General features: G+C 55.4%; 1 protein-coding gene across 1 annotated transcript; it reads right to left on the bottom strand.

Annotated features, from left to right (window-relative positions):
* Nucleotides 1–6,787: 6,787 nt before the first annotated feature.
* Nucleotides 6,788–12,612, bottom strand: LOC129133535 (Fc receptor-like protein 4). The gene is given in 13 exon segments (XM_077191916.1): nt 6,788–6,938; nt 7,252–7,388; nt 9,143–9,230; nt 9,474–9,495; nt 10,056–10,142; nt 10,222–10,515; nt 10,605–10,634; nt 10,637–10,718; nt 10,720–10,779; nt 11,320–11,567; nt 11,797–12,036; nt 12,125–12,145; nt 12,582–12,612. Coding segments are annotated over 13 exon segments (1,491 nt in total).
* Between the last annotated feature and the right edge of the window lie 254 nt (nt 12,613–12,866).

Genomic DNA, 12,866 nt, shown 5'->3' with positions numbered 1-12,866 from the left:
AAGGTTTTGATATCATGTTTGATAGTCAATTTTTGCGGCACAATGGTCCGCTTTCCAATTTCAAGGCCCAGGTACTTCCAAGGTGGCATCTTTTGAATCTTTTCTTCTTGGAGCTCGAACCCTGCAGCAACCAATGCATTGATTGTCAGGTCAAGTGTGTGAGTAAGCATGTCATCACTTGGGGCACACACCAGGATGTCATCCATGTAGTGCAGGATGATGGAATCTCCTGCAGCTTCACGGACTGGAGACAACAAGGAAGAGACATACCTCTGGCAAATCACAGGACTGACTTTAAGTCCCTGAGGGAGGACGGTCCAATGGTATCTCTTCATTGGGGCCTCCAGGTTAATGGTGGGAACCGAGAAGGCAAAACGCGGAGCATCGTCAGGATGTAGGGGAATGTGAAAAAAACAATCTTTGATGTCAATTACAGCTAAAGACCAATTTTGTGGAAGCATGCTGGGTGAGGGCATCCCTGGTTGTAGGGAGCCCATGTCCTCAATAACGTTGTTGATTTGACGGAGGTCATGGAGTAGTCTCCACTTGTCTTTGTTTGGTTTTTTAATGACAAAGACAGGCGAATTCCACGGCGACGTGGTCTCCACAATGTGACCTTTTTCTAACTGCTCTTGTACAAGTTCTTCAAGCGCCTTTAATTTGGTTTTGTTGAGCGGCCACTGAACTACCCTTATTGGAGTATCAGTTTTCCAAATCAATTTTTGGGCATGGCGCACCTCAGCGACCGCTTCCCGAAAAACCTGCGGGTTTTCTGGGATGTCAATTGTGGTTCCCCATTGAACCATTAAATCTCTGCCCCAGAGGGGCTCTGTGTAGTCTAAAACAAACGGGCGAATGGAAGCTATTTTGCCATTGGGTCCCTCAATTTGAACAACGTTTTTTGACTGTCTTGCCAATTGAATTCCCCCTACACCTTGCACGTGTCCTGCTACGTTTTGCAATTCCCAGTGTGATGGCCACTCTTTAGATGGAATAATCGTGACATCTGCTCCAGTATCTAAAAGTCCTTGTATGGACTTGTACTCACCACCACGGTGCAACCCACATGATAGCTTGGGTTTTTCTTTTCCCAATACCTGAGTCCAGCAGACATTGGGACGGAGTTTACCTCTGAGGGTGTCTGCTTGCTCCTGGTCCCATGGAGGCTCAGGTACTGGGATGGCTTGGGCTATGATTTGGCCTTTGGGCAAGTACACGGGTGGATGAGTACAGTGAAGCCATATGACAAATTGTTTCGGGTCTGATGATATGAGACCCGGAGGAATAATAATTTCTTGGGGTGTGTGTTTTGTGTCCCCAAGGACGACATACTTACTGTGACGTTTCTGGCAAAGCTGTGTCCAAGTACCTGGTTGTTCAGGGTTAACAGATATGAAATGCCAGTTAGTGTCTCTGAGATGGAGAGGTTCGGTCAACGCCAGCCTGTAAGGATTATGGGAAGAGTCAGTGGTTAAAATTGGTCTGGGATTATTCCAATGAAATGAATGTTCTGTTTTGTTCAAAGCCAGTGCCTCGCTTGGCACCGATACATCTTTTACACTAGATTTCTTTTCCCTCCCCCGTACTTGAATTGAGCCCACCCTATTTTTGTCATAGCGCTGGGGAAAGGAGCGCTCTTTACTCAGTTTTTTGAGAGGTGGTCCTTTGGGGAATTCTGGTTTTTAAGCATATTGTATTTAAAATCTAAAAACTGCTTTTTCAGAGGGCAGTCCGGCATCCAATGCCCCAACTTCCCACAAAGATGGCAAGGTCTATTAGAGCTGGAGATTCTCTCTTGTGGCATCATGACATGCTGGAGCTGGCTGGTAAATGGTGGTTCAGGGGTTTCCACTGCAGCAATCCTCCTCTGTGGTTTTGGTCTCTCGTCGTGGTCAGCGAGGGTAATGGTAACTTTCTTCTCACACACTTCAAGCATGGCCTGCAGCGTAGGCGTTGGGTCAAGAGGCAGGCTGAGGATAGCAGCTTTGCACTTCTCATTGGCATTTTCTTTAGCAATCTCGGTGAGGATTTCCATCCTGGCTCCTTCATTCTGAACTTGCAATTCAACAGCTTTTCTCAACCTTTCCACAAAACTCAAAAAGGACTCAGATGGAGATTGTGTTATTTTCAAATAATTTTCAATTGGAATACTAGGACGGAGCCCAAAGAAAGCTTTCTCAGCTGCTCTAGCACATTCTCTGAAAGCCCTTGTGGGAATGCTTTCTGCCTGGATCATGCTATCTTCCCAACCTCCCTGTCCACAGAGGTGATCGAGAGATAACATGTTGCCATAAACATCACGAGCAGTAGCTTCATCAGCCCACAGAGCTGGTAAAATTGCTCTCAATCCTTTTTGCCATGCAACATCCCACAAGAGATATTCAGAAGAGGATAACAGGCAAGAAAAAAAGGTGTTTTATATCAGCAGGGGTTAGAATGTGAGCGAATAATGTAGCTTTAAGGAGCCCTCTAAAATATTCACTTGATCTCCCAAAATCTTTTTGGGCTTTGGCTAGTTCTTTAACAGAATCAACAGAAAGGGGGCTATAATTTGGCTGGAATGCCCCGTTTAAATCAGGGATATATGAGACAGGGGCAGCAGAAAAGGACTGTCCTGTTTCCGGGTTCGGTCTCCCAGCAACAGCGTCTCTTGTTACACTGCTCTGGGCGCCGGAGGGCGGGCCGTGGGGGGGGCGGAGGGAGCCCGCGGCGGGCGGGCAGAGCTCTGAGGGGGCGGGGGCGGCCAGGGCCAGAGCAGGAGGGGCGGCCGGGGCCAGAGCGGGAGGGGCGGCCGGGGCCGGGGCGGGAGGAGCCGGAGGAGGGGCCGGAGGGGCCGGAGGGGCCGGAGGAGGAGACGGGGGAAGGGCGGGAGGGCGGGTTTCGGGGGCGGGGTGCTCAGAGCAGAATGGGTTGTTGGGAGAGCGAAAGGGATTATGGGAAGGCGAGGAAACCACCATTGCCACGTGGTGTCCGCCATTATGGTCCGGGGAAGTTACCGGGCGCGTCTCAGGGGTAGCAAGGCGGGCACTAAGGTTGTGAGACACGGTATTATAACTTGTGGAAGCAGGGGGGAGGGTGGGATTTCGGGAATTCAGGGTAGAAGTGTCCGGGTTGGAGACAAGGAACTTCTGGGGGGAGGCAGGGGTTTGTGCAGGGGCTGGGGGTGGGGGGAGGTGAGTGGGGGAGGGAGAACCGAACTCGGAGGGGGGTAGATCGGGTTTTTGGGAAACAGAGATATTGAAACTGTTGCCGGATGGCTGTTCTTGCATCTTTAAATTAAATTTTACAACATTTCTTATCTGCAGGGCTAAAAAAGCGAATTTTGACGGAGATGTGTCTCCTGCTTTCCCTGCCTTCAATAATTCACTACCAATTTTGTCCCAAAAAGCCAAATCACTGAGATTTTCAGTGGACACGTCGGGGAAGTGAAGGAAAAGCCATCTGACGAACTGTTTAACATCTGTTTTTGAAAATCGGATTTTTTCACTCTTAAGAATGTTTAAAAGATGATAATAGACACCCTTGTGAGATACAGAAAGCCTAGCACCCATTTTGGCTCTGATTTTAAATGTGTATCTCAAATTTGAACAACCCAGGTGGGGGGAGGAGGAGAAAAAAGCCTACAGCTGGCAGTCTGCCCACAATAGAGAGAAAAAAAAACTTCAGCCCTCCGCGGCGGGCCTGAGAACAAAGGGCAGGGAAACACCCCCTCCCAAAGAGGGGAGAAACAAGAGAAGGGTAAAACTTACCAATCCAACTGCAGGAGAGGGGAACGAAAAAGCCTGGGATGTTGATTTCCACCTGAAGTTGACTTCTTGGGGTACATAAGAAGCTCCCAGCTTCGTCCACAGGAGAGCAACTCACTAAAACGGAGTTTTTTCTTTCCTGAGGTAGCTTGCCGGCCGAAGGCTTATCGAACAGACTGAAAGAATGTCCGAGCCCCTTTCCGTGGGCTCCTGGAATGGTCTCAGAGCCCCACGGCTGGGCGCCAAGCTGTCCCAGTCTCTCTGCAAGCCTCTCAAGTCCCTGGGCCTTACCCGGGTCGGCAGAGAGTGGGGGGGGTAGCCCCACCACGGCCGACTGCGGGGAGACACTCTCTGTGCCCCGAGGGTGCTGAGGGCACTCAGGCTGGTCGCCTTCGCTGCAGCAGAGACGACCGAGACGTCGGTGGAAGAGGAAAGGGGCCGACTCCCAGCAGGGGATATTCCAAGGTTTTATTAAGGAGTCCCGAGGGAGCTCCTATACCTCAGGGGGTTCCTGCCGAGAGCGCTGGGGGATGTTCGGAGCTCACATTTAAAGGGGGGAGGAAACTAACATAGATAAAATCCTACTGACCAATAGGTATCTCTGGGGGATGGGTGCTGGGGGGATAGACATACAAAACAGCGTATGGGGCAGGACTTGGGGGGTTGACCCTTGGCCCCTGGCTAATCACTCGACAACTTGGACCGAAACTTCTAGGTAGGGGGCTGGGATGTCGAGGTGACTGGCAGAGAGCCAGGGTGGGGGTTTTGGAGATCTTATCCCAGGAAAGGGATAACACAAGTAGAGGGAAAAGAAGGGGGGGTACAGTCTGGGATAAACCATTTGGGAAAAACATGGGAATACAAAACCAACTACTTCAAAGTATTACAAAATATAAGAACGCACTACAACAGGGAATTTTGAATGCTCCAGCTGCTCTCCCCAATTCCCATGGAATAATGGCTTTCCGGCCATGAGGAATTTGAATCCTCCAGCTCTCCCTCCAAATTCCCATGGAATAATGGCATTCCAGCCATCAAATCCTCCAGTTCGCCTCCAAAATTCCCCCCAAAACTATGGAATAATGGCATTCCGGGCATTGGAAATTTTGAATGCTCCAGCTCCTCTCCCAAATGCTCACGGAATAATGGCATTCAAAGTGTTGGGAATTTCAAATCCTCCAGCTCCTCTCCCAAATTCCCACCAAATTCCCATGGAATAACAGCATTCTGGGTGTCAGGAAGTTTGAATCCTCCAGCTCCAATGTCATATTCCCACCAAAACTGGAGAATGGAATGACTGCATTCTGGGCACCAGGAATCCCAAATCCTCCAGCTCCCCTCCCAAATTCCCATGCAAAAACGGCATTCTGGGCATCAGGAAGTTTGAATCCTTCAGTTCCCTTCCCAAATTCCCATGGAATAATTGCATTCCGAGCATCAGAAATTGAGAATCATCCAGTTCCCTTCCCAAATTCCCATGAAATAACTGCATTCCAGGCATTGGGAATTTCAAATCCTCCAGTACCCATCCAAAATTCCCCCCAAACTATGGAATAATTGCCTTCTGGGCATTGGGAATTTTGAATCCTGCAGCTCCCTTCCCAAATTCCCATGAAATAATGGCATTTGGGGCACAGGGAATTTGGAATCCTTCAGTTCCCCTCCCAAATTCCCGAGGAATAAGGGTATTCTGAGTGTTGGGAATTTAGAATGCTCCAGTTCTCCTCCCAAATTCCCACCAAAACTATGGAATAATTGCATTCTGGGCATCAGGAATTTCAAATGATTCAGCTCCCTTCCCAAATTCCCCATGGAACTCCCATGGAATACTGGCATTCTGGACGTTGGGAATTTTGAATCCTGCAGTTCCCCTCCAATATTCCCAAGGAATGACAGCATTCCAGGCATTTAGAATCCTTCAGTTCCCCTCCCCAATTCCTATCAAATTCCCATGGCATGGGAAATTCCCATCAAATTCCCATGGATTTCTCACCCTTGTGTACTGTTGCTACTATGAATCCAGAAAAGGTCTCAGGAGGAACATGGACATATTTAAAAGTCCCAAAGCTCGAGAAGTGTGTTACATCTGTTTGCCAGATGTCATTAGGTTTCAACCCTTGTGAGTTTGTACCTAACATTTGTGGCAAAGAAAGAGTCTGCTGACACTGTGAGCAAGGATTCCCTACATCCTGTGCTTGTGGCAAAGTCAGATGGAATTGTTTTCCCAGTGCTCGGGCATTTTGATGGTAGAAATCATGAGAAAGTTTGGCCTGCCCTAACTTTTGTGGTATAGTGACTGTCATGGCGAGGCCATCCGCCTTCACATCACCTTCCAGTGCTGGTCCAGGCAGAGGGGTGTGTGATCCAAAGTGCAGAAGGTTGTATTGCTGAGACCTGGGAAGTGAAAAGTTGTACAGAGAGGGTAATAACAGAAAAAGAACTTTGTTAGAGACTTCCTTCAGGAATGAGTGCTGAATTCTCTCAATGATTCCTGTACCATAAAGAGAATCACAAACAATGTTAATACAGCCCGGGGACATCGCAGGGACAGCCCAGGGCATTCCCGGCATCTTCCTGGGAGTCATTCCCAGGGATGTCCCCGGGACAGCCCGCAGACATTTTGGGGACATCCCTGGGACATCCCAAGGCATTCCCGGGGACATTCCCAGAGCCATTCTTGGCAACATTCCCAGGGACATCCCGGGGCATTCCCTGGATCAGTAAAATCAGGATCAGGAACAACGGGATCCAGAAAATCAGGATCAGGGAAAGTGGGATTGGGAAAATAGGGATTGGGAGAAAGTTGGGATCAGAAAAGTGCCATCAGGGAAAGTGGGGTCGGGAAAAGCAGGATCAGAAAATTTGGGATTGGGAAGATCGAGATTGGGAAATTTGGGATAGGGAAAATCGGGCTCAGGAAATTCGGGACCAGGAATAGCGGGATCAGGAAAATCAAGATCAGGAAAAGTGGGATTGGGAAATTTGGGATCAGGAAAAGAGGGATCAGGAAATTTGGGATTGGGAAATTGGGGCTCAGGGAATCAGGAGATGCCCTCAAAAGCCGCGTCCTGGTGGGATTTGAGGATCCGCAGCCGATCCGCGAGCTGTCGCGGAGGCTGAGCCTCCTCCTGGATCCGCTGGAATTCATCGGTGCCGATGATGAGCGAGGCCAGGGGTCGATCCCTGGGAATTCTGAGGGACATGGGCCAAGATCACTGACAGGGGAAAAATATCCCAGATTTTGGGGGGAAAAACCACCAGATTTTCAGCCAAAAAAATCCGGGTTTTTTTTTTAATATCCTGAATTTTGGAGGAAAAAAAACCCCTGACTTTTCAATGAAAAAATCCTGAATTTTGGGCAAAAAATTCCTAAATTTTGGGGCAAAATATTCTGAATTTTCAGTGAAAGAATCACGAATTTTGGGGCAAAAAATCCTAGATTTTGGCGGGGGAGGGGGGAAATAGCAAATGATTGGGGGAAAATGTTGGATTTTGGGAGCCTCACATGAGCTCCTGGATCAGGTCCCTGGTGATGACTCGGATACTTTTGGGTTTGTCCCAGAGCGAGGGCAGCGCTCTGGGGGCGGTGGTGACATTGGTGACATCATGGAGCAGCACAATGGGGCTGGAGCGGCCCTCGGGCTGTGGGAAAGGATGGGGTGAGACCCCAAAATCCCCCCCAAATTCTCCCAAAATCCCACGAAAATATCCCGTAAAAATCCCCCCCAAAATACCATAAAAATCCCATGAAAATCCACCAAAATCAACCCAAAATCACCCCCAAACTCCTCAAAATGCCTACAACCCAAATTGCCCCAAAATCCTCCAAATCACCCCAACATCCTCCAAATTCTGCACAAAATATCCAAATATCCTCTAAATCCCCCAAATCACCACAAAGTCTCCAAAATCTGCCCAAATATCACCCCAAATCTCACCAGACTTCCCAAAAATCACCTCTGAATCACCCTCAAAATACCTTAAAATCACTCCAAAACCCCTCCTAATCCCCCAAATGGCCCCCAAAATAATCCTAAATCACCTCAAAATGCCCTCCATATCCCCCAAATCACCCTAAAATCTCCCCAGATCCTCCCAAAATCCTTCCGGTGCCCGGATCCCCCCTCCCCAGCCCTGCCCGGTTCCCCTCCGGGTGCCCCCTCGGTGCCCGACCCCGCACCCGGCGCTCCCCGGGCGGGCTCCGAGCCCCGAAGCTTCTGCGGAGCCTCCGCTGAGCCCGGGAGGGACCGGGGGGGTCAGGGGGGCCCGAGGTGTCCCCAGGAGGGTTTTGGGGGACCCGGGACCCCGGGGTGTCCCCGGCATGGAGGGAGGCGGATCCCGGGCAGGGGCGGCTGTCGCGTGTCGCGATTGGCGGATGCGGATGTCGCAATTGCTGCCAGGCCCGGCCGTGGGCAGCGGCAGCGGCTGTCGCGAGATGGCCCCAACGGCCCCTGGCGCGAGCGGCGCTGTCCCCAACGTCCCCAACAGCCCCGGAGGCGCGGGGGGATGGGGGATCGGGGGGTCCCGGAAAGGACGGGGTGAGACCCCAAAATCCCCCCTTAGGACACAGCGACACCGTCGGTCCCCGCAGCCCGGGACAGTCCCGGCTCCCGCAGTGCGATGGCAGCCGCGACCGGCGACAGTGACCCGAGGCCGGGACTCCGCTCCCGCAGCGCCGGGGGCTCCTCCCCGGGGTCCCGGTCCCCTCCACCCTCCCAGTGCCCCCGGCCGGGGCTCCGCAGCAGCTCCAGGGCTCAGACGCCGCTCGGGGAGCGCCGGGTGCAGGGTTTGGGCACCAGGCGGGGATGGGTTGAGCTGGGGTGGGCCCGAGGGGCTCGGCAGCTGCCGGATCGGTGCCCGAGGTGACGTGGCGGCACCGCCACAGGTGCCCGAGCCCTTGATCTGTGTCACCCCGAGAGGGGACAAACAGGGAGCGGCAGCTCCTTCCCCGCTGCAGGGCAGGGGTGAGGGAACCAGTTCGGAAATGCCCCAATTGATCATTTTGTTCCTGTCCCCAATGGACTGAGGGAGCCCCAAAAGTCCTGCGAATCCCACAAGGATCTGCTCAACAACCTGACTGGGACCCTCCTCAATCCCGAGCTCGTCAGGCAGAGCTGAACAAACAAAAACCATTTCTCCCAGTATAATCACAAAGCTGCATTTTGGGTCCAATAAGAGGGACAGGGGTGCTGTGCCCCCTGGCACTGGGGGAGGGAATGGGGAGCCCTGGGGGTACTGGGAGCACTGGAACGAGGAGCTCTGGGCAGCCCCACATGGGAGCCCCCCACTTGTGGGCAACCCCTGAGTATGGGAACGCAGGATCTGGGGGGGAACACATGGGGAGTGCCCTGGGGAAGGGACCCCCAGTGCCCCCAGTGCCCCCAGTGTCACAGCACGCTCTCGTAGTCACAGGGGTCCCGCTGTCCCTTGTGGGGTCCCGACAGCTCCGCGTTGGTCACTTGTGGATCCCAAGGTGGGGCAGGGCTGGGGGACACCTGTAGGGGCTGTGAGAGTGACTCCGGTTGTGGGGACCGGGGTGGGGGGGGGGTGACACCCGTGGGTGACGTGTCCCTGTCCCCCCCGAATTCTCCCTCTGCCCACTCGGTGCCCATGATGTGGGTGTTGAGCACAGCCCTCTCCTCCAGTGGGGGGTCCTGTGGGGATAAGGGGGGGTCTCAGTAGTCTGGGGAAGGGAAAAGGGGAGTCCCAGCCCAAGCCCCGACTCACCTGTCCTGGAGCTTCCTGGGTTCTGCAAGGGAAAGGGGAGGGGGTGACCGAGGGGACACCGGGACCCCTGAACCTTCCTGGGACCTTGCAGCTCCAACCACCCAGGGGTCCCCCAAATCCCCACTGCAGCCCTGATTCCCACCAGATCCCTGATTCTCCCCAGACACTCTGAGCGCCCCTGAACCCTCTGGAACTTCTGCACCACCACAGGGCCCGCAACACCCCCGGTGTCTGCAACCCTCTGAGCCCCCAGAACCCCAAGCCTAGCAGGGAGGAGCACCCCAAAACTCCCCCAGGACGCCAGAAAGATCCCCCAACATCCCTGCACAGACATCCAGGAGCTCCCCAAATCCTTCATGAGCTCCCAGTGCCACCCCAATGTGCCACAAAGCCCACCCAGCAATGACCCTGGAGCCCAACCAAGACCCTCCAAATTGCTCCCACATCCCCCAGGATCCCCAGCCGAGGTCACTGCAGGCTCAGTGTCCCCCAGCTCAGGGGCCCTGGGTGCTGCCAATATCTGCCCCCACTCTGGGGCTTCCCCTCACTCCAGGACCCCCATCCCCCCCCATTGTCACCCACCCCGGTGGTGCCACCAGTGACAGCCCCAGATGACAGCCAGGAGCAGGAGCAGGAACAGGAGGGTCCTGCCGACATTCACAGCCACTGCTGGGGACAGAGGGGACACATTGGGGTCACCTGGAAGTCCGGGGGTCCTGAAAACCCTGGTGACCCCGTGTGACCCCACCTGTGACCCAGGGTGTCACTCCCAGGGCCAGCTCTGGGCTGAGTGCCCGGAACATGCGGTGCCCGTCCTGTCCTAGCTGGTTGGTGGCCACGCACTGGTAGGTGCCCACATGTCCCACATCGAAGTCCCTGAGCTCCAGGAGGGGACCCTGGGCCACCTCCTGCCTGTTGTGCAGCCAGGTGAAGGTGACAGGGGCTGAGCCCACCTGCACAGAGCAGTGCAGGGTCACAGGGTCACCTGCACGCACCTGGTGTGCCAGGGGACCAGGGGTGATGGTGGCATTGGCCACGGGAACTGTGGGGACAGAGACAGGGCTGGCACAAAGAAAGGTGGGATGGGAGTGCCGTGGGTGGGGTCATCTCCAGCCCAAAGGTCCTGCTCACCCAGGACAGTGATATTCATGGGGTCACTCTCGCCACGCTGTCCCCGTCACTGACCTGGCACCGGTACTGGCCGCTGTCATTGTCCCCAATATGGTGCAGCTCCAGGCAGGGGGCAGGAGCCCAGAGGTGCCCATGAGCCCTGCTTGTGCCAGGAGAAGGACAGGGGGGGGCTGTTCTGACAGGGACACCCCCAAGAGCAGAACCACTATGGGGGGACACAGGAGGCATTGGGGACCCAGGGGAGGTAGGAAACACGGGAGGGGAAAGAGGGGGATTGGAGGGGAGCAGAGAGGATCCCAGTGAGCAGCAGGGGACCCTGGGAGGCACGTTGGGACCTGGGGACAATGGCAAGACCCCATGGAAAGGGGGAGAGAGCCAGGCAGGGATGGGGAACCAGACGAGAGACTGAGGAGCCTCAGGGAATGATTTGGGGTTTAGAGATGGGCGGGAGGACCCAGGGAAGGCACAGAGACCAGAGGGTGGAGCAGGGACCTTGGAAGGGGTGGGGAATCCAGGGAGGGCCGGGGAGGACAAAGAGAGGGATGAGGGATGTGCAGGGGGAACTGGGCAGTCATGGGGGAAACCAAGAGGGACTTGGGAAATTTGGGGTGACCCAGGGAGGAGTAAAGGGAGGGATGAAGGATTCAGGCAGTGCTGGGGAAACCCTCAGAGGATGGCGGGCTTCCCTGTCCCCATCCCTGCACTCACTGTGCACTGTCACTGTCACCTGCTCTGACTCTCTCCACTGTGACACCACCCGGCCCGTGCAGTGGTAGCGGCCACTGTGGTGCAGCTGCAGGGAGGACAGGGAGAGCTCAGTCCCATCATGGAGCCCCTCCAGTTTCTTCCCATCATGGTAGAAGTACACATCTGTGAGTGGTTTGTTCTGCCAGCTCCGGCAGTGCAGTGTCACCGTGTCCCCCTCCAGCAGCGCCCGTGCTGGCACCTGCAGCACCAGCCGGTCTGGGGGACAGAGGGGTCCTGTCACACCAGGGCCATCAGGAGGGTCATGATGGCACCAGGAGGCACCAGGAGCCGCCCATTGTGAGAGAGAAGTCTCCTTGCACAGGGATGGTCTGGGATGTCCCCAGAGCAGAGGACGGGCTCTGGTCACACAGGAGGTGACCCATGGAGCAGAGCCCACCCAGAGCCCTTGGGGTCCCCATAGGAGCCAGGCTGGGGACAGCCAAACCCCCCTCATCATGTAAGACTGTCACCGTAGGGCTGTGCCCGGTGCCAGGTCTGTCACACGTGTAGGTGCCACCTTCGGTGACAATGAGGTGGTCACGTCCCTGCTGCCCCCAGCGCTGCCCGTCCTTGTACCAGGTGGTGGCACCAGCGGTCCCCGAGCCCTGGCAGGTCAGGGTCACCCGGTCCCACAGCACCGCCGGCCTCCAGGGGGGCTCCACCAGGAGCTGGGTGGTCTGGGCACCTGTGGGTGACAGGGGACACCAGCCTGCCAGGGCCAGCGTGGGGCTGGGGACAGTGGGGTGGGGCCATGGCATCCCCCGAGGACTCACCAGCGAGGCCGAGGGTCTGGGCTGGAAGGGAGAAAGGACAGGGCTGGGTGGGGGTGCCACCATGGGGACAGAGGCACAGGGATAGGGGGCGTGGGGGATGTGCCCAAAGTGTCATTGTGTGACATGGACCCCTTGGGGACAGGGACACTGCGGCCACCCCTTGCTCTGGCAGGACATGGGGACACTGTGGGCACCCCTGAACTGGGGATGTCACAGCCACCCCATGCTGGCACAGGTCACCCCCACCTGCCCCATATTGCCTCCCCAAATCCCTGACCCCCTGTTATTGTCCCCACATTCCTGTCTCCCTTCCCCTGTCCCCAAAGCCACCCCACAACCCCAGTCACCTCATGCGCTGGTTCTGATGGCCTTGGGGACCTCTGGGGACCCCACAGCCCCCCTGTGCCCCCTCCCCTCCCTATCCCTGGGGTGTCAGGCCCATGCCTGGGGCACTCACCCCACAGGAGCAGCGCCACCTTCCCGGCCATCCCGGTGTCCCCAGCCATGTGTACTGGCTGTCACTCACTGCCGGGGGTGGCTGTCCCCTACGGGGTGGCTCTTTGGATGAAGGGGAATGAAGTGAGGTCAGGTCTTGTCCTCATGTGTTGGTGGCTCCTGGTGGGGACAGGGTGGCCACAAGCACAGGATCATGGGGATGTGGCTGTGGGGACAGACTGTGGGCAGGTTGGGAACGGGATGGGGACAAGGCTGGGTGGGACACAGTGGGACATGGGGTTCCCAC

Source organism: Agelaius phoeniceus, chromosome 31 (assembly GCF_051311805.1).
Source record: "Agelaius phoeniceus isolate bAgePho1 chromosome 31, bAgePho1.hap1, whole genome shotgun sequence".
Lineage (NCBI taxonomy): Eukaryota > Metazoa > Chordata > Aves > Passeriformes > Icteridae > Agelaius > Agelaius phoeniceus.
Note: the sequence above shows the minus strand (reverse complement) of the source record. Positions and strands in the feature narration are given on the sequence as shown.